A 24713-nucleotide genomic window follows, 5' to 3' on the forward strand; every position below is an offset into this window, starting at 1 on the left:
AATAATGGAAAAGGAGGTTTTCCCCTCAAACACCTCTTTTCTCTGGAGTCGCTGGGATGGGACCGAGGGCACTGAAGGCCCTGAGATAGAACTGGAAAAATGAATTTGAAAAGAGAAAGAAGAGAGAGCCCATGTGCTACCTCACCTGCTCAGGTGTGCTGCTCCCTCTCCTGTGCTCTCCTGGGGCACAGGGACTGCCCTGCCCCTCCTCACCCTCACTGACCACACCTGGGGCTGCCCTGCCCCTCCTCATCCTCACTGACCACACCTGGGGCTGCCCTGCCCCTCCTCATCCTCACTGACCACACCTGGGCTGCTTCACCCCCTCCTCACCCTCACTGACCAACCCGGAGCTGCCCTGGACACTGATTTTCACAGGAGTTTCACTAAATCCCACTCTGAGTCTCGCTCAATAAATGGAGCAAGCCTTGCTGCTGTTCATATTACATATGAAGCTGCCTAATATGGAAAAAATCTGAGGAAAAATGGAATTTATAGGGATTTGTATGGAATTTATAGGGATTGCTGCTGCGGAGCGTGCCTGGGCTATGGTGTGGGGGAAAACACGGACTGGATTTCCTGGAGTAGGGAATCAGGTAAAACTGGGACTGGATTTTGCCAGACCACAGAATGGGGGAAAACCCGGACCGGATTTAACCAGAACACGGAATGGGGGAAAATCTGGACTGGATTTAACCAGAACACGGAATGGGGGAAAACCCAGACCGGATTTCACCAGAACACGGAATGGGGGAAAACCCAGACCGGATTTAACCAGAACATGGAATGGGGGAAAACCCGGACCGGATTTAACCAGAACACGGAATGGGGGAAAATCTGGACTGGATTTAACCAGAACATGGAATGGGGGAAAACCCGGACCGGATTTAGCTGGAATAGGGAATGGGGGAAAAACCTGGACTGGATTATGGCTCAATCCCAGAATGGGTGCCCAAGACAGGGTCTGATCCCCGTTGTTTGCACAGAGCCGTGTAGCAGATAGTACACACACGGTACCGAAATACCAAACCGGCGGGGAAAGGCCGCTTTGGGGCGGCTGCATATGGGATCACTCGTGCCCGCGGGGGGAGAGGAAGTTGTGGTGCTCCTGCTCACCATAGGCAGAGCCATCACGGCCGGGAGAGGCGCAGCGGGGCCGTGCCGGGCGGGGCGATGGCGGGGCCCGGCGGCGCGGGGCCGGTTCGCTGTTGTGGGCGGCGGCATCGCGGGGTCACCTGCGCCAAGAAGGTAACGGGGCCACAGCTCTCCCTCCCTTCACAGAATCACAGAATCACAGAATAATGAGGTTGGAAGAGACCTCCAAGATCATCCAGTCCAACCTATGTCCTAACACCTCAACCAGACTACAGCACCAAGTGCCACATCCAGTCTTTTTTTAAACACATCCAGAGATGGTGATTCTACCACCGCCCTGGGAAGAAAATTCCAGTACTTTATTATTCTTTCGATGGAAAATTTTTTCCTAATATCCAACCTGTACCTTCCCTGACGGAGCTTGAGGCTGTGTCCTCTTGTTCTGTCAGTGCTGCCCGGTGGAAGAGACCGACCCCACCTGTCTGCACCTCCCTTCAGGGAGTTGTAGAGAGCAATGAGGTCACCTTCTCCCGCTCCCCACCAGCCTGGAATTGTCCACAGGGATGCAGGAGGCTCCCCAAGCCCTTGGGGTCATCAAAATGGTCATCGAAACAGATCTACACTGTAATTACATAAATATTTGCATGTAGTACTTCCATACTCTGCCCTACGCTCCCCTAATCCCCGTTTCTTAAAAATAATTTGTCTCGCTGGAGAAAACACAAGCCAAGCGCAGCCCCAGGGCAGCAGTGCTGTAATGTAAGGATGTTTTTCTGCGTAGAAGTACGTCTCCAGAGGTTCAAAGCTGATAAGGTTATTTTGAAGCAGATCATTAAACACTTTGTAAAGAGAGTTACAGTTATTCATAGCTGCGGAACTTGGCTCTCTGTGCCCTGGTCCAGAGGTCAGGGATTCAGGATCCCTGCAGGAATTATTGTAAAGGACTGTGCTGCAGCGGGGCTGAAGGCTGCTGTGATGTGCTCCTTTTTACTAGTGCTGCTCAGTTTTTATAGGCCCCCTGTTTTAGAGCTGTATACCTCATCCAGCTCTCTGTGAGCCCAAGCTTTAAAAATAAATTCATCCGTTTCTTGGTCTCAAGGTTTTCGATGGTTTTAAAGTAACAGTTACTGGAGGTAGTTTTGCACCTGCAGAATGAAATTATGTGGCTATTAATTTGATGAGGACTGTTTTTATCTGTTAGGGCTGCAGAGCAGCATACAGACTGTGTTTTGGAGGCACGTGTTCTCTGGTGATGTCAGGGTCCCTCTGGTTGGCATCCCTTCCCCCCGAGAGCACCACTTGTCTTGAAAATGGGAGCTCTTCCCTTTGCCTTGGGGCTTCAAAGTCTTGCATTGCTTAATAGCACCGTGAAGATGATCAGTTTACTAGGTAGGGTATAAAATGTCCAGGAGAAATCAGCATTTCCTCTGTGAAAATGAAACCTGAAAGCAATTAGTCACTGCTGTGCAGTAAAAAAATGTGTATCCACCAACTGGGTGTCTCCAGAAATCACATGATCACAGTCTGATCCATCAGATGGCCTTTGGAATATTGTGACAATAAGTCCTTTACACTATGGCTGCAGTTCTTGAAGGTATATTTATGTGTGATTGAAATAAATGTCGTGTCTCCAAATTCTCTTCAGTCCTTATCCTTCTGTTCTCCTGAAGTAGTGTTTTTTCAAAAAGACTCTACAAAATCAAAGTAATGTATTAACATACTGCTTTTCACCAGTAGTTTTACTGTGTTCAAGTCTGATGATGACTCTCATCATGGTTTCTGTTTCTTTACAAGCTGGCTGCAGAATTCCCATCAGAAGACATTTTTTTAGTGACAGCTTCCCCAGTTATAAAAGCTGTAACTAATTTCAAGCAGGTAAGAGAGACTTGATTTTTTTTACAGTAAGGCATGTTCAAAGTTTATTTGTGCAGATAATTTAGAACCCAATGGTGAAGATGCTCATGACTTTGAGCTTGTTTTCATATTAGTGTGATTGCAGTGGTGTTAGTAAGACTGACGAGCTATTTTACAGTGATTAGTAATTGGTGAATATATTCACACCATTCAGGCAAAGGTTAAACCAGGTACTTACATGGCTGAAGTGTGTTTACTGAAGCTTTATTTCACTGAAGTGTGTTTACTGAAGCTTTATTTCACTACTTTATTAGTGAGTGACCTCTCAGAAGCACTGAAATGGTATCACACTCTTGCTCATGTTTGAATTTGGGGCAGAAACAGCCTTCTGACAAGTAGCAAAAGAAGGGATAACCTTCTGGGGAATTGCTTTGAGCTTTGTCTGCTCCAGCAGCTGCTGATTTAGTGACATCTTTCCTGCTGGTTTGAAAAAGAAAATCAAATGCATGCATGAATTCAGATTCGTGGCTAGTAGGGTCATGAAGCTGAGTCTGAGAGCCCTCTGTGGGACTGTTGGAGTAACACCCAACTACTACAGAATGCTTTCTGAAAGTGCTGAGTGCCCAGCAGAGACATTTACACAGCACAGAGATGTAAAGTCTGTAATTCACATCAGCAGAAATTTACATATCTGGAAAATAAGGGACCAGCTCAGCACTACTGGAAGGCAGCAGCATCTAAGTTTTGGACATGAGCATCTTATTTTCTCTCTGAATTGCAAACATGATGTGGCTTCTGGCTCCTAGCTGTGTTCCAAACTCTGAATATTCACTAAAGTAGCAGGCCTGGATGTTTCCATGCAGCCACTCTCTTTTGGATAAAACACAAAATTGTCTTCATCATTTGAATGTTTTTCAAGTTCTGGCTTGCGTCTTTGGGGTTTTAATTTGGTTTATGCCTGTTTTCTATTTGATGTTGTCCATCTGCCCCTAGGTCTCTGAAATATCAGGTAGTGGCTCTGGATGAGTTATTTTATCAAAGTTACAAAAAAGAGAAAAACCAGGATTTTAACATTATGTCACATAAATGAAAAAGCAGTGTTAACAACTCTGATAATACACTATGGAATAAAACATTGTAGCAATTAGAGCAACTGCCAGGGTTCTCCATTTTTGCTTAATCTCTGTCTTTAGGATTAAAATGTAGTGCTTTGACTCTTCAACCAGGAACAGGCATGAAAAGATTCTGTATTGAAAAAGAAACTTTTAGCAGTTACATGATAACACATTTTCAGACAATATAGGCTTTATGTTGTGACTTTTTTACTATAAATGAACACAGCACTTCTGTCAAAAGCTTTAGAAGAAGAAATGGGTAAATGATCCATATTTTTCAATACTTCTCTTTCTCCTACAGGTCTCCAAAACACTTGAGGAATTTGATGTCGAAGAGCAACCAAGTTCCATATTAGAAAAACGATATCCCAATATTAGAGTTATACAGTCTGGAGTAAAACAGTTGAAAAGTGATGAACATGTAACCTAAGGTTTTCTTTTTTATTTGGTTTTTCAAGTTATGTATATAAAAATAAGAAGTGGCTGAATGTTTTGAGTGAGAAATTTTGTTCAAGAACATTTTGGTTATTGAATTGATAAATTACCAAAATTACAAAAAAATATTTCCTAATCCTAATTTCACTTACTGCTTTACACTGTTTTTCTAGTAGAAATATATACAGAGGACAAAAATAATCTTGAAAGAACCAATATTTCCACTTTTTCTTCCTTCTGTTTAGCGGGAAATACATTGCAAATATGAGCAAAGGACAGCATGTACACACCCTTGTTAGCTCTGTGTCAACATGTTATTTTTCACTTCAGCATGTATGAGAAACTCACATTCACATCCCAAACTGGTTTTGCTCACCTTTAAGGTTTGGAGATGTAATTCCAGGTAGATTCTGCTAATATTCTGAATCCAATTGTTTTCTTATAGCATTACAAGGATAGTGTTTTAATATAGGTCTTGGTGGACACAAATAATTAATCTATGTGGATTTGGAGGATCTTTTGCCCAAAACCACTTTAAACTATGCAGCTTCTAGATTGCAGAACAACAAATGATGTCATAAAATGTTAAAATTTAAGGTTTTCTTTCTCAGAATGACATAGGTTGTTTAGTGCCTCCACTTTTTCTTCAGCAAAGAACAGATTTCTAAACTGTGTCCTATCCTGTGCCTGGTTAACTCAGAGCTACTGCTGTTGAAATGTTTGAATGAGATTCTCAATTGCTGATGTACAGCAGTGCATAGTTCTGTTCCTGGGGCCTGAGGGACATCTGTCACGTAGAAAACACAGAACTCTTTCGGCACAGCCAGTGAGTGCAAAGTGCCACCAAGTGGTAAACTTGATCTCGCTTCGAGTGCACTGTGAACCTTTCCCATTTGATTGGTCACTAATTTGTGGTGGGTGTGGTGGGGATAAATGACACACAGTCAGGAAGAGTATGAAGCCTTGTTCCTTAAGAAGCCCCTTACAGCTTTTAATATCTGCAAATTACTGTGCCATTACAGAAGGAGAAAGCTGATGTGCTCTTAGATGTCTTGATTTAGATGAATTCTCTTAGGTGAATTGATTTTTCTTCTCTCTTCACTGTTAACATAAAATTTACACTGAAGATGGGAAAGAATACATGTATGAAAAACCCTGCCTGTGTGCTGGAGGTCACTTTTCCTCTCCGGTTACCACAAACATCATCCCACCTTCGGAGGGAGCCCAGAGCCCACACTGCAGCAGCTGCGGGGGCTCGGGCAGAAGCAGCGCTGGCCCGGCCCAGCCCAGCCCGGTGTCCCCCCGGTGGCTGTCCCGGGACGGGGCGGGCCCGGCGGGCGGTACCTCCGACCTCCGGGCGGCATTCCCGGCTGGAGCCATGGCCACCTGCGTGCAGCTCTGCACCGCGGCCGGGATGCCGCTCGTGGGGCTGGGCACATGGAAGGTAACGGGGACAGAGGGGCGGAGTCCGCGCCCGGTGCCATCCGGAGCGCTCGGGGGCGCGCAGGGAGCGGGGACAGCTCGGCTCGGTGACACGTCCCCGTCTCCATCCCGCCCGGGATGCTGCCGGGGATGCCCTGTCCCTCCGGTGGTTTCGGCAGGCACAGCCCCGGCGCTGCTTTTGAAGCCGCTTTCCCTGCCGTGCCCTCCGTCCCTGCCGTGCCCCTCCTGCCGCGGGGGACAGGTGACCCTTGCGTGTCCCCAGCCAGGGAGAGGCGGCAGCTCCATCCCTCCCGTACCCGCCAGGGATGTGCGGATCCCACCCAGCCCCTGCTATCCCGACCAGGCTCCCGCGGCTCCCTGTGCCCCTCTCCCTGCCCCTTCCCGTGCCACGGCACGGGAGCATTTCCCTGCTGCTTCCGTGCTGGGTAATGTGGGCGAGGTCCCCGGGATCCATCCAGTAACAAGTTATGGCTTTAGAAGACCATTCATGCGTTTCGAGCAAGTTCTGACAAAGAGGTTTGCACTGTTGTTACGGTGATTACAAAACCACTGATCTATACAATGCCTAGAGACAAACATTGCTGGATTTGTGTGATCTAGATATGCCAACATTTCCTTGTGCACAGCTCTTACATGCCCTTGCAGGGTATAGAAACACACAGAATTGCACTCTTCCTCTGTCTCTGAAGGCAGCAGCTGACATAAAGTTCCAATTACAGGATGGGTGGGATGTGCTCCAGGACAAGCTGGGCTAGAGCACAGTGGATGACTAAGGCATAGACCACTGCCCTCACCATAGAACTAAAATTCTCCCAGCTGGGCCATCTGACTGTGTCTCTTCTTAGACACAGCACTGGGAAGTGAGGAGTGTTGAGCAAGAGGCACTGCAGAGCTCCCTGGCACCAAACTTGGTTCCCCCTGGTCCATCCCGGGCAGTGCTGGGGGCTCTGCTCTACCTGGCTGTTGGCCAGTCCCTGCTTGGGACTGGGCTCATGGATAAAGGGCTGGAGGCTGGCTTCAAACCCAGCAGCCTGCATTTTTAAGATGATGAGAGCTTTAAGAACATGGCATGGAAAAACTCTACTTAAAACCCCACTGTATGTGTTTCTTTAGTTGCTAGGTAGCTAAGAAATGGCCTGTATGCTTTGGTTTGGGATCTTAACCTTCTTTTTCCAGTCTGCAGCTGGGCAAGTAAAAGCTGCGGTGACGGCTGCCATCGATGCCGGGTACCGCCACTTTGACTGTGCCTATGTGTACCAGAATGAGAGTGAGATTGGGGAAGGGATCCAGCAGAAAATCCAGGAAGGTGTTGTGAAAAGAGAGGACCTCTTCGTTGTCAGCAAGGTAAGGTGACCTAGGATCCAGGGGAAAGCTTTGTGACAACGTATGCATAGAGGAAAATTCAGAGTAGTGGGGAAAGGCTGTGTGCTACAGTGGGGAGTAATTAGGAGAGTAGTTCAGGACCATACTGGTTGAATCTTCTTTTAGTCACTGTATTTTGTAGAGTGTTATTTAAGATGTGTTCCACCATTCTCCATTTTCATGGGACTGTTCAAAATAAGTGTTAGGCCGAAATGGTCCCAGAAAGTGTGCTGGCTTTTTTTCCTTCTTCAGGAAAGAGCTTTAACCCAGGAGGTCACAAGCTGCCTTGTTTTTTTTTTTCTCTAGCTGTGGTCCACTTTTCATGAGAAGCCTCTGGTGAAGGGAGCCTGCCAGAAGACTCTTGCTGACCTGAAACTGGATTACCTGGATCTCTACCTCATGCACTGGCCTCTGGGGTTCAAGGTACAGTAGCAGCAGGGCCCTAGGTTTTCTCTCCTGGGAGAGCTCCTCAGCAGTGCCAGGAGCACTTGCAGCACCACTGCTGCTCCAGAAAGAGCCCGTGCCTGCTGTGCCAGCACTGCCCCAGTGCTGCCCACCCTGCTCTGCTGTGCCCCTGATCTCTGCCCGAGAGCTCTGCCTGCACAGCATCCTCTGCCCTCCTGATATCAGAGAGGTAGACCCAGCAACAAGGCCAGGACTCCCAGCTGCAAGATTGACTCATGCTGCTTTACTTTGGGCTAAATCATCCTTTCCTGCTTTGAGGGAAGGAAGGATGTACTTTGCTGCCTGACAGAAATGCTTTCCTCTGCATGTTACAGAATCACAGAACAAGAGAATGTTTCTGTCTTCCATTTCTTTCTTTAATCATTGAGTCCTTATTTCAGTACAGATTGAGCTGGCCTTTGCTGTAGGAGCCTTAAAGTTGTCCCACAGACCTTGGATTTCAAAAGGTGAGACTTTCTGACATCCATGTCAGAAGTACATGGAATACATCTCATCCTTCATGTACTTCAACGGATCTGATGTCTCAGTCTGTGTCTAGTCTTGGCTTTTTCTTTCTGCTGCAGACAGGTTAAGACCTCCATCCTATCTGTTGCTTTTGAGCTTGTCAACTGTTTGTCACACTTGCAAAGCTGTCATGGTTAGTTTTACATGAACAAAGAGCTTGAGTAAAAGTGTCATGGTGTAATGCTCTGACAGCTGCACACTGGATGTGGAGCAATGTGGAGATGTGGGGTTCTGAGTTTGTTCTGATTTGCCACCAACTTAAGCTGAAGCTCCCCTCACAGGACACCTGTGTGTTTATATAATGTGGCATTCACATTCTCTGGACAGAGAGACATAATTCTGTCTCTCAGGAGAAGCACAGAGAGAAGAAGATAAAACAATCTTTATTTCTGCTCCTTTGTTTTCCCCATGTGGAATGTGGTGTGGAGATTGTTTACCTGCAGTGATTGCTGGGTTGGATTCTGGTGAAGGTTGTTTGTGTTCAATGACCAGTCGCATCCAGCTGTGGCTCGGACTCTCAGCAGAGAAGTCAGGAGTTGTTAGTGAGTTGAAAGCTAGGTAAGTAAGAAGTGTGTAGGTAGAATAGGATAGTCTCTCTTTAAACAGTATATTAATGTAATATAGTATAGTTTTAATAAAGCTATCCTTCAGCCTTCTGATCTGGAGCCAGCCATCATCATTTCTTCCCTGTCGGGGTTGCCTTTTTCACTACAACATAATACCTTCCTCAGTAGATGTGGCTTGGATTAAACCTGACTTAAATGTTCCTGGGACCTTAACAGATCCTTCAAAAAAAAACCTACCTCAGTTCTCTCCTAAAATAATAGTAGAGGACGACTTGAAGCTTGTTTGTATCACAATAAACAAGTCAAGTGTTTTAGTGAGTCACCACTTTGCTTGGTCTAGGAGATACACCTGACATTCCTACTAGGAATGATTGCTGGTAAAATTGCCAGGAACAATGTAGACAAATATTAATATTTTCTGTACTAGTAGAACTAGTACCAAGCCATCATGGTCTTCAGTTGTCTTGGTATTAATTTGCCAATAAAAAGAGTGTTTAAATCTTTTGGTTTTTTACTGACAGGCAGGAGAGGAGCTGACATACTATAGAGGAAAACAAATCTGGACTGAACCCATGCTTCAATTACAGAGTTCAGATCCCACCTTAGTGGCTTCTTTAAGCAAAACTAGAAAGGAAAACTGTGACTAAAACAAAGTCTTCTATTCCCTGCAGGGGCAAAACTCACAAGGACTACCCATTCAATGCAGAATACTGAAGATGCTCATATCCTGCCCTCCTTCAGAGCTTGGTCTGGTATTCTTCCTATCAATTTACCTGAATTTCTAATTGCATTTCTCCTCCTGCAGCCAGTGAAGTCACAGCATATGTATTCAGTGATCATCTTTTATTTACTCTATCTGAAAGAAACAGTAAAGTTGTTCCAAAAGAATAAAATGGGGGCTGTAATAATCTTCTGTCAAAATGTGGATTGAGTAATCCACATTTAGCGAGTGAGAGACTTTGAACTACACATTCCCATTTTTTAATTTCTCTTGCTTCAACACAACAGGCTGAGGAGGATAGTTGGCAGTTATGGGAGAAAAATCTGAGAAATGTGAACTGAAGGCCAGCAGTTTTATCACTCCAGACGTAATTGAGAAAGGAGTTTTTCCTACTTAGGAAAAACTTTCCCTTAGGAATAAAATAAAAAAAAAAAAAAAGAAAAAAACTCCATAAGCAGAAAACACACAGGTGCACGGTCAGCACTATTTTCATCCAGGTTTCCTCCTGAGCGTGTGGATTTTCCCTGGGACAGGGCACATTCCCCTTTCCCTGCGGGCAGCAGAGGGCAGCCATCCCTCAGCCACCCGCGCTGTCCCCTCCCCGCCAGTGCAGGGACATCCCTGATGTCACACAGCCCGGGGTCTGGCTGCTGGCACGGGGAGCTCAACCCCCGAAGTGCTGCCATCCCCTCTGGCCCTGTCAGCCTCGGGGCCAAATTCTCCTGGCCCGAACCCAATGCCCCTCTAGCTCCATCTGCCTCCCCCTTCAGCCCAGCCACCCATCTGCCACTGCCCTTGGCCCCACAGCCCCAGGTGACATCAGGAGGTGTTTGCTTTTGGGGCTGAGTCGCCTTTCCGCTCCCAACACCTGGGCAGGTGGCCAAACACAATCATGCAGTTGCACGCTGGGTTTCAAGGCAAAAGATCAAAACCTTTGCTGAAGAAAATGAGCACCTCATGGACTTCTTTCCAAAATTTCCACTTTCAATTCATGAAAACCTAATCCAAGAACGTTTGCTTCGCAGCTTCCTAAAGGAAGCATCCCATAAAACCTTCTGTAATCCCCAGGCTGAGGTGAGACACAGCTCTGCTGAGATCAAATACTCATTTTTATTGGACAATAAAGATACAATGTTACTATGGTGCAGAAGTTTGGAGCACTGTCTTTTTAGTGAATACCTACTCCAGCACAGGTTACCCAGTGCCCATAGAGCCCTCAGTGGTTTCCTTGTTCAAGCATAACTCATCCACCAGCTGCAGTGCCCTTGGAATTAAATCCTTTCAGCATGGATCTCCTTCAAAAAGTGCACCTGTGTCTCCAGAAGTATTCCTGAGTCACAGTACTGTGAGCTTAAATGCTGGCATGGGACAGGGTCTCCACACAGGTCATCACTGCCATCTCTTGATACCGTCTGCAATTTATGTTCTTTACATTCTACCCTGCACTTTATTGAAAGATATGTTAAGAATTGTTTCAGCCTTACTCAAACTCCATCTTTAACATAATCATCATCTTACTGCATATTCATTAAAAACTCCACCCCTTGCCCCTGCAGACCAGTGTAGTTAAAACCTCAGCAGTGCAAACATTAGACACATATCCCAACCCCACCCCTTCTCCCACAGACAAAATTATCAGGATCAACACTGCAACAGTCAACATATTTTCCCACCACTTCTAAAATGCTTTCCAAGCTGAACTCCCAGCACTATCCTTGGTCGTGCCACTACTCTGCCCATCTTCTGGCATGCACCATCCAGAACAAGGCGTGTAAGTTACTCCTTGATATCCCAACAGCTTATCAAGTGATACCACTAGTAACCGTCCTCAGACCTTGCAGCTTTCAGGCAACAGCATCAGTGATCACCACTTTTTCAGGGTCCCTTCCCCTTTTCCTGTAAACACAGCCCAGCAGTCTGAGAAATGAAGGGGGAGTCTCATCTGTGGGATCAGCAGAATCAGACAATTTCTCCCCTTCACTGGTGGGTCCTAAAGCCTTGCTGCGTTGGGAAGGACAGTGCCTGCTAGTAGCAGAGACCCCAAACTTCCCAGAACTCTGCTCTTACAAGGCAAAAACTTGTATCCCATTTGCTTCAGTTTCCCAGCACTGATATAGTCACTGCAGGGACAGTTGCTGCAAGTGTTCAGTATTTCTGTGATTTCATTCTGAGCAAAGGGCTATCAAGAGAGCACTCAGATTCTGGGGAGCAGCACTCCCACCTCCACAGGCCTACCTAACCTTGCAACTCGGGCTGCCTGAAGAGGCTTTGTTTTCACTTTGCCATCAGCTTTCAGAAAGCATCTGTTTCTCTCTTCCAAGTCACCTTCCTACCCAGGCAAGAGCCCTGCACCTGGTCTGCCCAGGTGCCTCCTCTCTTCAGGCAATTGCACACTGTGTGTAATCCCCCCTGGACATGCACTGGCTGCTCCACTTCCAGGACTGTGTATTCCCAGGGCCAGGATAATTGCTCCTTCCAGAGCTCTTCTCACTACTCCACCTCTGGGCTGTGACTCAGGGTAACTGAGGAGAGAGAAAAGAACACAGGAGAACAAATGAGTAAATGCCTTTCTCCCCATTCCCCAGCCTCTGTTTAAGCCAAACACCAATCCGCTCCCTGTCCTCCTCTCCACCCTGCCTTTGTCACCACAGATTACATCCAGGCCACCTCAGTCTTCCCCACCCAGAACCAAGAGTGGATCAGAGGGTGATCTGGGTGCCTGATGCTTCCTTTCACCACTCAGTCCTGCTTACTGTGTCCTAGAGCTCCTGGGTGGGCAGCCTGCTGTCCCCAGGGCTGCCACCATCCCCAGGGCTGCCACTGTCCTGCCCAGCAGGGGTGGCCCAGCCCACAGGACCCCCCTTTAGAGTGAGGTGCTGCCCTCCTTCTCAGGGGCCAGGGGGACTGGAGGGGACACACACATAGGTGCTTCCCATCTTCCAGAGCTCAGTCATCCCAGGTACAGCACCAGTTTCAGAGCCAGCCAGAATCGGTCCTGACCAGCCTGGGGCAGTTCATGGTTTCCTCCTGTCCAGGCTGTCTCCTGCACTAAACCTGCCCTTCCCACACAATAATCACCACAGAGGGGTGGCAAGATTGCTTCCTCATCCTTGGCTGTGCCCAGAGCTTGCTATTTCAGCAGATGCAATTAAGGGACAAAAGCGTGAAGACAAAAAGCATCATCAGCTCTGAGAAGATGGGAGATCCACCAAGATATGCTCCTGGGCTCAGAGTGAAAAAGAGGCCTTCTACAGTCAGAGCTGGCCAAGCCCCTGAGATCTGCCTCCTGACATCCAGAGATTGAACTGGAACCCCCCACTGAGCAAGATAAATCTCCCCTCCAAGCAAAGCAGAAATTCCTGCTGTGCTTCCCCACAATTCAAGCGTGAAACCTGCATGCCCTGACCTCCAAACCCTGGTTTAAGCTGTGCCTGTGTCTGTGCCTGTGTCTGTGCCTGTGTCTGTGGGTAGCTCTGAAGCTGCAGACCCCTGCAGCTCTTCCCCTCAGTTGTAGATATGATCACACCTTGCAACACTGTCACCTCCCTTTGCCTTCAGGTGTTCTCAGAGGGCCACTGGGTCTCTCTGGTAAACACTGTCCATAAGGACATACCCACTTCCCTTATTTTGGGTCCTGTTCTCAGATTCCAAACACCACTGGTCATCAAAGTCACAACTTGTGGTGAAATTACCGTTACTAAATGCAAAGTCAGCAAAACAAACTGAAAACTCATGAGATTACTCCTCCTGTTCCAGTGCACGTGGATGAAGGAAAAAAAAAAAAAAATAAAGCAAGACCCTCCTCCCCCTCGCAGCTCCTCAATGTCAGCGCTCTCTGTAAAGACATGGCCATGTTATCAAGGACACAGGGCACAAGATTTAGCAGGCTGGCTGTCACAGGGTGACTCGTGCAGTAATTCTTCTTCCCCCAAGGCCCCCACCAGACCTTCGGGAGAGGCAAGCAGTGGAAAGCTGACTGGCCTTACAGCTCTGAGGGGAAAGGCTCCAACTAGCAAGACCTAACAGCAAAAACAAAATACAGAACTTCTGCCTGAAGCCTCTTGTGACAGGATGGAGGCATCTCTCTGACTTGAAACAATGGGGGAAAATTCAACCCAAGCGGCAAGAGATAAGCACCAAGTTGTGTAAAGATTTTGTGATCCCAGTGAAAGCACATCGCACCCTGCCAGGGATGCCTGATGGTGCTGACCTGAAACAGGAGGAACATTAAAGAGGAAAACCAATTACCTTGCTGTCCTTAGCTAAATGGAGCAAAAAAATATGAAGCTGCAGATAGCAGGGACAGGCATCCAGAGCAAACGCTCGCACCTGAAGAAACCCTTCACATGTGAATAAGCAGCAAAGCCTCCCAGGCAAGTCTGGGTTTTTCCACTGCACTGTGACGTCTTCAGCAGAACAGCGAATGCTTGTCTGCAAAAGCACCAAAGCCAGTTTCTGATGGGAGACTGCTGGCCACTACCGCCTGTGATTACAATCGTGCATTTTATTCCGCCATGTCCTCAGCACCTCCCTAAAGACAGAGGGACAACGTGATCATTATGTCACTCATTAAAAAGTCACTGTTCCTCTTCTGAGACTTTCGAAACACTTTCAATAAAACTCTCTTCCAAAATTCAAAATAAAGCTGGGGTTTTTTTAGATGCACTCTATCATAAAAACTACTCCTAAGCCACAGCTCGCAGAGGAAGTTGCATTTGTCCCACTTGGCGGCGGAACAGCTTCTCCTGGCTCTCAGAAAGCACCGCGGTTCCTGCTGTCGTGTCGCTGCAGCAGCAGCAGCACACAGGGCCACAAGACTCCGGCAAGGGGCACCAGCCAGGGCCACCACCCCTGCGGCGGGGAGCCGGGGCCCGGCGCGCCAACAGCGCTCGGGGCGCGGCGGGACGGCCGCGTCTCATGTCCCCTCTGTCCCCCGCACCCGGGGACGAGGCTGGGGGCCCGAGGCGCTGCGGCAGGGTCCGTGTGCGGTGAGCGCAGGGGGCCGCGGGCCGATCCCGCAGCGCGGAGCCGCGGCCTGCCCCGCACGGCCCCGGGCTCGGCGCCGCCCCGAGGGCCCCGCGCCGCGCCGGGCGGGGCGGGCCCGGCCCCGCTCGCTATTAAAGGCGCGGCGTTCGGCCGCAGCCGTGGTGGTGCTGCTGGCGCGGCCATGGCGAGCTACGTGCAGCTCAACACTGGGGCCAAGATGCCCATCCTGGGGCTGGGCACGTGGAAGGTAGCGGGACGCGCTCCTTGGGCTGGCGGCGTGAGGGCGATGGCGAGGGGGGAAGGAAGGAGAAGGAGCGCGGCTCGGGCCCTGCGAGCGCTGCCGGCGCCGCCGACAGCGGCCAGGCCGCCGCCGGGATTTGGCTTTATTTTAGCTGGGGTTTGCTTTGGATGTGGTGGCTTTCTCGGTCTTATCTTGCCGTGAGAAAGGTCTTCAGTGCTGTGTCGATGAGAGCTTTTTTTGCCGTCGCTTTTTTCAGTCCCAGCCAGGGAAGGTGACAGCTGCGGTGACGGCTGCCATCGATGCCGGGTACCGCCACTTCGACTGTGCCTACGTGTACCAGAATGAAAACGAAGTTGGGGAAGGGATCCAGCAGAAAATCAAGGAAGGCGTTGTGAAACGAGAGGACCTCTTTGTCGTCAGTAAGGTACGAGTCTGGTGATACAGGATGTACCAGGGGATACCTTTTTTATGTTAAAGTAACTCTCCACTTCTTTACTTGCCTACTCTGTTGTGCTGAGCGTGGAACAGTTCAGAACATCACTTAAGCCATTCCTGAGATTCCTACTTTGTCATCCTGTATTGAGAATTACGCAGGGTCTATACCACAAATTTGGGTGAAACTTTCAACTTAAGTGTTAATAAGTGAAACAAGACTACTTCTGCTATCTGCCAGGACACCGTGCAATCATGTGTGCTGCCACTGCACACATTGCCCAGTGTCACAGGCCAGTGCTGCTCGCAGAACAAGCCCCACTTGAAGAGCTGTAGGATGACCTGGTTTGACATCACTTTCCCAAGGGGACAGGCACCCTGCTGAACAGTACAGAAGAGTTCCAAGAGCTTTAACCCAAGAGGTCACAATGTGCCTTGGCTTTTTGTCTCCAGCTGTGGTGCACGTTTCATGAGAAGCATCTGGTGAAGGGAGCCTGCCAGAAGACTCTTGCTGCCCTGAAACTGGATTACCTGGATCTGTACCTCATCCACTGGCCTCTTGGTTTCAAGGTACAGTAACAGCAGCGCCCTTGACTTTGTCTGTGAGTGGCAGTTATGAGGAGCTATATGGCTTTATAGCCCAGAGATTGCTGCAGTTGCACAGATCATTCTATGTGTATTTTGTAACAGCACTGCTCTGGTGCTCAGCTTTACTGTGGCCATGTGAGCCAGGCTGTTGATTTTTGCCTCTGAGATCCCTGCTTGCATGGCATCTGCTGCCCTTTTGGCCATTGAAGAGGCAGACCTTGAACCCTAGGGATGGGTTTCCCTGCTGGAAGCAGAAGTTTTATCTCTTTCCTTTTGATTATTGCTTGTGTTGTCGTCTACAAATCCAAAGTTATGCTTAATGTGGTTCTCTCTTTGTGGGAAGAGGGCTATACTTTGCTGTCTGACTGAAGTTCTTTCCTCTGTATGTTACAGAGTAAGAGATTGTCTTTTATTTCTGTCTTTAATCACTGAATCCTTAAATACAATCCAGCTTGAAGTGATCTTTTAGCATTCCACAGGCTCTAGAGTTAAACTTTTTAGTTCCTAACTCTTCCACTGTCTGCATGCAAAGGAGCTGATGTCTCAGTTTGAATATGTCCAAGCTTAGGCTTTCAGTGAGACCTTGATCAAAATTTTCTGTCTACCTCTTGCTACCAAGATGAACTGTTCTTCATAACATCTGTGTTTTTAAAATTAGTTTCACATGGACAGAACTATCAAAGTGAAAATGTGTTACGGTGTAAATAATGAATGAGTAGAAAATAACTGGTTTTGAATGAAGTTGATACCTGGCAGATAGTCCTAACTGGGATACAGGGTGTTCTAACCTTCCCTGTGCCAGCAGCTCAAACAATGAGGCTCCCCATGCAAGATCTGTCAGGAAATCTGGTCCAGTATAAGGTGAACATATTCCAAGTCCTAAGTGGGTCCTTCTTATGCATTTCACTGAAACACTTAATTATGAGCAGATAACTGCATATTTTTGTAAACTGGCTATAGTTCTACTTTCTGTATTACAAGTGGAGACTTAAGTTTTTCACCATATTTTTGATTTGAGGAGCCAGGGGATACAGTGTTCATGGCTTGACTGTAGGCAAAAAAAAACCACCACAGTACCATGAGAACACAAAAGAAAAGACTGAAGACTAGAGATAGTGAGTATTAAAGTCTAATACATACGTAGATAATTAGTACAATAAGGATTAGTTTGTCCTGTAATAAGAGTTTATGGGATCATGGTCTTCAGCTGGTGTTAACCCAACATCCCAATAAATGTGTGTTTCAAGCAATTTCTCTCTCACTGACAGGCAGGAGAGGACCTGTTCCCTGTAGATGAAAAAGGCATGGCTATCTCCAGCAACACAGATATTCTACAGACATGGGAGGTAAGTTCAGCCACTGCAGGAGAAAGTTTAGACTGATTAAGGTAAGGAGAGCATCAGAGACTGCTGAGAGCAGAAGACAATCTCATGTACTTAGAATTACTTGGAAAGACTCACTGGTACAATAGCAAATTGTCATGTATCAATTCATCATTTTCCACTTCTAACTTGCTGTGAATTTCCCTAATCTCAAAAGAATGAGTGCTTTGAGTATGGGAAGCATGGCACATATACACCAGTGCTCTGTGATTTTTTTTTTTTTTTTCCAAGCCTGAGCTCTGAAAACGTAAACACTTCATTTAGGTTTCTTATGAAGGAAACAAGGCATGTCAGGAAGCATGTGCTGTTCAGGCCCTGCCTTTGTATATTAGATGCTGACTTTGTGCTTCTTTCTGCCAGGCCATGGAGGAGCTGGTGGATGCTGGCCTGGTAAAAGCCATTGGAATCTCCAACTTCAACCATGAGCAGATTGAAAGAATCTTGAACAAGCCAGGACTGAAATACAAACCTGCAAATAATCAGGTGAGCTGCAAAGTGGCAGAGGCAAGTGTTTGGTGGTATTCTTTTTTGTGTGGCCATTTGTTGGGTTTTTTTTTAAGAAAATTACAAAGATCTTACTTTATAAATAAGGCTATAGAAAGAAAGACTGGAGTAGACATATTCTACTTCATAGGCTACATATTCTTCAATCTCACCCTCCAGGTGATGCCAAGGTGTGCTGTTTTTTTATGAACTCTGTGCCATTGCTTGGAAATCTGGCAGTGAGCAGCTCCAGAATCCCTCCTTGTAGGAGGAAAGGAGGGGGAACTCAGATGAGCTCTAAAAACTTCCTTGCAGTAGAGTAAGACTTGGTGTATGTATATACAGAGAATTGGATAACCTTTTCATGACACTTCTGTGGAGAAGCCAGTTCCTGTTGCTGATGACTGAGGGAATTGATCAGAAACATGCTTTATGGACTCAAGAGTTAATGAGGGGAAGGAGGAGAAGGAGTTGCAGGGTGGGCAATACAGTAGAAATTGTATAGACAGCACTTGAATGAAATCTTAGCAAAATTCAGATGGCAGGAGACCTTGGGAGATGATCTGCTCAGAGGAACATCAGCCCTGAGATCAGACCGGGTTGTCCAGGGCTTTATCCATCTCGAAAACCTGAGAGGATGGAGACTGCACAGCCTCCCTAGGCAGTGTGCTCTGCTCCCTGACCCCCTCGAGTGCATGACAAGGGAGGAGGAGTTCTCCTACATCCAGTCTCAACCTCTCTTGTTTTCAGCTTGCATCTGTTGCCTTCCTCCAAGCACCATTAAAGAGCTTGGCTTGTCTTTGAATGACCTCCTTTTAGGTACTGCAAAGCTGCTACTTGAAGGCCTGAAGCCTTCCCTTCCCCAGGCACAACAAGCCCAGCTCTCTCAGCCTTTCCCAGTATGGCAGGATCTCCAGCCCTTACCCATCCTGGAGTTTCTCTTCTAAATTGATGGCAGTCTGTCAGTATTTCTGCTACTGAGGGGAGCTGGGAAGAGGAAGACTGAACACAGTACTATGAAGGTGGTCTGGCAAGGATGAGTTAGAGGCAAATGATCACTTCTCACAATTTACTGGCTGTGTTCCTGCTGCCAGGGCTCACTGCTGCCTCGTGTCCTGCTCAGTCTGTTATGACCCCCCAAGTCCTTTCTAGCATGGCTGCTTCACAGGTAGTCAGGTTCCAGCCTGTGCTATTGCCAGGGGCTTTTCCTTCCCAGGTGCATGGCTTTGTGTGCAGCCTTGTTGAATTCCTTTGGGTTTTTGTTTGCCTGTTGTTTCTGCCTGAATGGGTCTTGCTGTAGTGGCAGTCCTGCCAGATTGACATGATTATAGACTGGCACAGGTTGCTGAAGAGGACAAGTCCCAGGATAGGCTCCAGTGGGGTCTGCCTAGGGTTGACCTTGACTCTTATGGCATCTGAAGGACTCTAATCAATTACTGATTAGTAAAACTGGGTCATTTATTGTGGTAACTTGAGCATTATCTGCCCCAAAGCACTTTCAGAAAACTTTGTGTAAGTTTTAAGGTAACCTTTCAACATCTGCCACACCTCGCTGTCATGATCACTATATGGCAGTTACATTATTATAATTTATATCATATCATTAATATCATTATTATCATCTCAATTACCTTATCTCTGACCTAGGGGGTCACTGATCTTGGGCCTCTCACACTTGTCAATGCCCTCAGGCTCTAAATGATTATTGACTATAATCAAGTTTAGCACAAAGCATTGGATCTTTGGTCCTTCATAAACTACTGCTTCCGAAGAAACACTTGCAAGCCTGAAAGCTTGCTGTTACTAACACTTACCAGTTGGGCTAATAGTGAGAGTGCTTCCTGGAAATACTTTCTCTGTGCAGATATTTCATGTGTAATCCACTGTCTTTCTTGTCATTCCCATTCTTTATTTGAATGCAGCCAGGTTGTGTTGGTTTCAATTGTAGTGAGACGTTAATTTGGCAAGGTAGTAATTGCATAACAATAATGCTAGTACTTAATTTAATTTTTCAACTTTGAGTGCCAGTGGAGAGGATGACTGTACCTTGCTTATGTTGCATAAATTCGACTTACTGAATAGTTGGGAAAACTAGATGCTCTGTTAGTCTTAAATAGCTGTCTTTCTGCAACTGCTGAAGCAAAATAAATATGTCTAATATGTCCTAAAAATGGAGCTCTCTGTTCTGTTTAATATTCCAACATGTCTCAGAGGGGAAAGAGGCATGCAGGCCTCTGATAACAGCAGGCAGCTAGAACCACAAATAAAGCGCTCAAGGCTGTAAACTGATTCCATGTTTTGCACTCCCTTGCTCCACCTGCCAGCAGCACAAGTTTCCAGGGATTGCCCTCAGAGTGCAGCTGCAGGAGGCTCAAATGGCAGCGTAGTCCAAACGGTTCTCGCTGCTGCCCGCTGGAAGAAAAGTAATGTTCCCTGGTGTGCAGCTATCCTGAAAGTCCCTCTGTGCAAAGTATCAAATACTCATGCTCATTCACTGCCTCCTGATGCACGAGCAGTTCCTGTTCCATGCTCCCTATCTGTGCATTTGCCTGCCAGAACACAGAGCCACTGGGAAGGAGTCTGTGCTCCATTATGCAGCTATTCTTACAGAAGTTCATGCTAAGTGCATGTGTGTTTGCAAAAGGTCTGTAATGGGCAGTGGGCTGAAGGTCTAAAATCTGTAGCAGGCAACCATTCTCAACATTTTCAAACTAGAGGTGATTAATGTGAGTATGGACACAAAGCAAAGAAAGACTAATGAAAGAATGCTGGCCTTGAAGTTAATATGGTAGCTGTAAAAAAATATTATGGCATATTTAATTAGGGGTGAAAAAAGAACTTTGTACTTCCCTGGTCTGCAATTCTGTTGCTGTGATTTTACAGCTCTCCTGGGTGTGCATTTTACTGTCCCATTGAAGCAATTGTGTAGCTGGTCACCCATATGCTGGAGATGATCTGGATCAGCAAAGTTTGTTGTCACAGTCCTTGGACCCTTCATTGCAAGGAGAGCTACTATAAATAGTAGTAAGGGGGTGAGGCACAGAGAAAATAAAGACTGTATAATATTGCTTAGAGACCATTGGAGTTAGCACAAAAATCAGCCTTTGATTAGAAACTAATCCCTGGAACATGTTAAAGCAGTTCAGTCACTGTCAGTCTCTGTACTTTTTATGCTGGCAGGTGGAGTGTCATCCGTACCTTACCCAGGAGAAGCTGATCAAGTACTGCCAATCCAAAGGGATTGCTGTGACAGCATACAGCCCCCTTGGCTCTCCTGACAGACCATGGTAAGATTGCTTTGCCAGGGAGCTGGTGTGGATTATTCTGGAAGCACTGAGACTACGTGTGCAGCATTAATTTTTCATCCAGATACAGATCTTTACGAGGTTGGGCCTATGGAGGTTTCTTGCCACTGATCTTCTTTCCTCTGTGTAGGGCTAAGCCTGATGATCCTTCCCTGCTGGATGACCCCAAGATCAAGGAGATTGCAGCCAAGCACAACAAAACCCCAGCACAGGTGAGTAGGTGCCAGAGTACCCCTTCCTGTAGCACAAGGTAATGACAATGTAGAGGACAGGCTGGCTCTTTGTTCCCTGTCACCTGTGGTGTTAGGTGGCAATGCAGGTTTGTTCCTTATGTGGCCTTCCATGCATACTTGCAAAGGTGCTCTGATCATCACAAGAAACATTTTCTTGACCCATCTTCAGATGTTGCTGTGTTTGTTTGTCTTCCCATCTCAAGTGCTGTTGCAAAGAAGGGAACATTTGAATAGCCCACTCAAAATCTGGGTGAGAAGGAAAGGAATTGAGTGTCACTAAATTGCAAGGGAGAGGAGAAAGGAAGCCTTGTGGGATTTCACCACTCCTCTACATGCACGTCAGGAAGTGCTGTTTAGAATTCAGGTGTAATTTGAAAAGCAGCTCCAAAGAGTGGGTTAATTCAGCTGAATTGTACCATTTACAGTAAGTAACTGCTTGCATGTAAGGCTCTGCTTGCATGGAGCAAGAGCCATCCCCTCTGTGATGCAGTGATGTGCCTCTTGCAGGTTCTCATCCGGTTCCACATCCAGAGAAATGTGGTTGTGATCCCCAAATCCGTCACACCGCAGCGCATTGTGGAGAACTTCCAGGTGAGTCAATAGGAGTGAGCTGAGTGCTTGGCATGTCCAGGGATGGCTTGGCTTCTCCCTGCACAGCAAGCAGTGATGCTTTCTCACCCTTCCCAGGTGCTCTTCTGACAAGAGGACAGGGCTTTTCCTCCATGTGTTTACTTACAGGCTCCTGAGGGCTGAATTTAAGATTACAGTGGGAGAGCAGGAGTGACCAAAGCTTTGGGAAACACTGTATCCTGATAATCTGAGCAGTCACATTGTGATTCTTCCTGTTTTGTGTCATGTGAATGAGTCATTTGGCAGCTTATTTGGGGCCTGAGTGCAGTAGCACACCCCAAAAGACTTCTGTAGAGCAAACACTTTTAAGGAAATAGTCCTGGTGTCCCTAAACCATGTTGCTGCTCTGGATTCAGTGGTCCTGGACTGGTCCCAGGATTAGGATTTTGCTTCCAAACACTCAGTGGCTTTAGGTGGAATATGGAGGTCTTGTAGCTACTATTTTGGCTTAGCACAGAAAGATGTGTTCTTTGCAAGTGGGAGATGGAGGCATTCTGCCACACAGTGCTCCCCAAACTTCTTAAAGCAACTGGCATGTGTTACTGCAACTTGAGATTCTATAATTCCTGCCTCTCCCACCCCAGCTAGAGGAGGCTCAGAAATCCAGAGGGTCATGTCTTTTTCCTTTCCCTTCATGAAGCAGTTACTTCCAACAAACACCTACCTTGTGGTCTTGTTCTTTAATTTTGTGATTTTTTTTTTCTTAATTTTTTTTTGCTTACAAGCACTGATTTGTTCAAAGAGGTGATTTCTGGCTTTTTCTCCTGTTAGGTGTTTGACTTTGAATTGACTAAAGAGGAGATGGCAACTATTCTCAGTTTTAACAGAAACTGGAGAGTCTGCGAAATGTTAATGTAAGTGGCACTTCCTTTTCTTTAAACTATTAAGTTATCACATAGTTCAGTAAATGAAGTTACAGGTGGTAGTCTTGACTGAAATTCAGGACATGCAAACTGAGTTTTCAAAGGGGTCTTCCTCAAAATAACTTTCCAGAGTAAGATTTTTTTTTAATGTTCATTTTATGAACCAAAACATGATGAGCATTGAGCAAGCTTCATTTTCAGTTCAGTTGCCAAGAAACTCTTTGTAGCTGGAATTGCAACAGGAGGCTTCTTACTCGTAATTTTTTTTTGTGCATATTGGAGGAGTGAGCATGATGCAGACTTAAAATCTTGATCAGCTTTGCTTGTGGTGTTCTGTCTTAAGTACATTACAAAATCTGTGTGTTCTTCAGGAGTTGTTGGGAAGGTAGATGAACATTTAAAATATAACATGAGGATTTGCTACTTGGAAGTGTAGATCCAGATATGAATTTTTTTGGCAGGCTGCAGATTTTGCTATTTTCCTGTCAGTAAATAGCAAAACCTTGACTTGGTTGTCTACAAAGCCACCTCTAAGTCCAATCACCCAAACAACAGAAGACACTCAGAATCTTTTTGTTTGGAAATGCAGCACGTCGCCAAGGAAAAGAGAAACAGACTTTGCTTTTATACAGTTAATCTCTTCCCTTGGTGGTTCTTTGAAGTGGTTACAGATGCATACAATGCCTCTGGGATGTGAAATAATCTTTGCTTTTTGATTTCCTCCAGGTGCAAAACTCACAAGGGCTACCCTTTCAATGCAGAATACTGAAGATGGTTCCCTGCCTTTCTTCAGGCTTCCCAGATATGCTTCTGCTGTTGTCTATGAGTTGTCTGTGTAGCTTTTTCACTGCATCAGACACCCCTCCACACTCCCATTTTTTTTCCCTTCTTTTTTCCCCACAAAGATGCAGTATATGTACTCTGTGACTCTGCTGTTTTCTTTTTTGGAAGAAGGAAATGCTGAAACAGTTCTGAAGAGCACACTGTGTGGACTAGTAGATTTTCTTTGCCAAAGAGCAAGTCTGGAATCGGTAAGCAGAAAGCATTGAGCAAGTTTGAGCAAGCAGTCACTTTTATTTTGGAATACTGTGATTTGGAGCTAGCTATTGCTGTCTGGAAGGACCAGGATATTGGCAGATGTTGCATAATGAGGTCTGCTTTTTTTTTTTTTTTTTTCTGGTTATGATTGGGATTGGTTTTGTTTCTTTGTAACACTCCATACCTTTTTTTCCCCTGTAATTGAAAGTATAAGTTGATTTCTAAGTGATTTCTACATGGGTAGCTCTTGAAAAGTGTATAGATCCTGGTTTCTTGGTGATATAAAAGCTGTTTTGCTTATAATAAAATACAGTTTCATTACTGTGTGTAATGAGATGGTTATTTCAGTAATTCTCTAATGGTGGTAATGCTGGAGCAGCTGTATAATATCAGCTGTCTCTAGAGATTACACAAAAGCAAGAAAATTACCATCCTCCACAAAATCATCCATTGATGTTGACTTCTTATGTGTGCCCTGGGAGCTGCCTGCTGTTCCCATGGTTAAACTTGTGGCCAGTGATTCTGTTTGTACCTCTCTTTAAACAGAAGTGGTTTGGTTCTGACAAGCAATACAGTCACATTTGATTCAGTTTTTATCTTACTGAGGTGATAGTATACTTTTTGCTAGTAGAAAACCCATTTCACTGAAGATTTGAAGCCTACACAGCATCCTATGGGATTGCTTTAATAAGCAGTAGAAAAGTTGCCCTCTCCAGCAGGGAGCACATGATGCAGGAAGGAATTCTGTGTTTGTACAAGATACCACTGGCAAATATAGTGAAAATGGGTTTCCAAGAAAATCCTGTGTCACTGAGCTAGCAGATCAGAAACTTAATGCTTTGTTCAGGGAGCACAGAAAAATAGGCTGATACCTGAACTTCTATTTTGTGAGTTGTCCCTTTGTGTTTTTCACAATACTTGCAGTGGTTTTAAAGCTGTTGCCACCTGAGAGCTGCTCAAGACTGTTCACAA

General features: G+C 46.3%; 2 protein-coding genes and 1 long non-coding RNA gene across 3 annotated transcripts; 2 read left to right on the forward strand and 1 right to left on the reverse strand.

The window, feature by feature from the left end:
- Positions 1 to 5897: 5897 nt before the first annotated feature.
- LOC128807518 (aldo-keto reductase family 1 member B7-like) lies at positions 5898 to 10011 on the forward strand. Its single transcript, XM_053977976.1, has 5 exons — positions 5898 to 5943; positions 7119 to 7286; positions 7611 to 7727; positions 8150 to 8215; positions 9511 to 10011. Exons 1-4 carry the CDS (start codon positions 5914 to 5916, stop codon positions 8174 to 8176), a joined length of 342 nt encoding a protein of 113 aa, XP_053833951.1. The 5' UTR covers positions 5898 to 5913; the 3' UTR covers positions 8177 to 8215; positions 9511 to 10011.
- A 640-nt stretch (positions 10012 to 10651) lies between these two features.
- On the reverse strand, positions 10652 to 14303 carry LOC128807519 (uncharacterized). The gene is made up of 2 exons (XR_008437177.1): positions 13809 to 14303; positions 10652 to 12082 (listed from the first exon to the last, which is right to left on the reverse strand). It is a non-coding gene; the product is annotated as an uncharacterized LOC128807519 (long non-coding RNA).
- Positions 14304 to 14680: 377 nt separating this feature from the next.
- Positions 14681 to 24062, forward strand: LOC128807517 (aldo-keto reductase family 1 member B1-like). The gene is made up of 10 exons (XM_053977975.1): positions 14681 to 14793; positions 15044 to 15211; positions 15673 to 15789; positions 17076 to 17153; positions 17550 to 17672; positions 20853 to 20959; positions 21108 to 21189; positions 21718 to 21801; positions 22612 to 22694; positions 23430 to 24062. Exons 1-10 carry the CDS (start codon positions 14728 to 14730, stop codon positions 23470 to 23472), a joined length of 951 nt encoding a protein of 316 aa, XP_053833950.1. The 5' UTR covers positions 14681 to 14727; the 3' UTR covers positions 23473 to 24062.
- The last annotated feature ends 651 nt before the right edge of the window (positions 24063 to 24713 follow it).

This window comes from Vidua macroura, chromosome 5, assembly GCF_024509145.1.
Source record: "Vidua macroura isolate BioBank_ID:100142 chromosome 5, ASM2450914v1, whole genome shotgun sequence".
Lineage (NCBI taxonomy): Eukaryota > Metazoa > Chordata > Aves > Passeriformes > Viduidae > Vidua > Vidua macroura.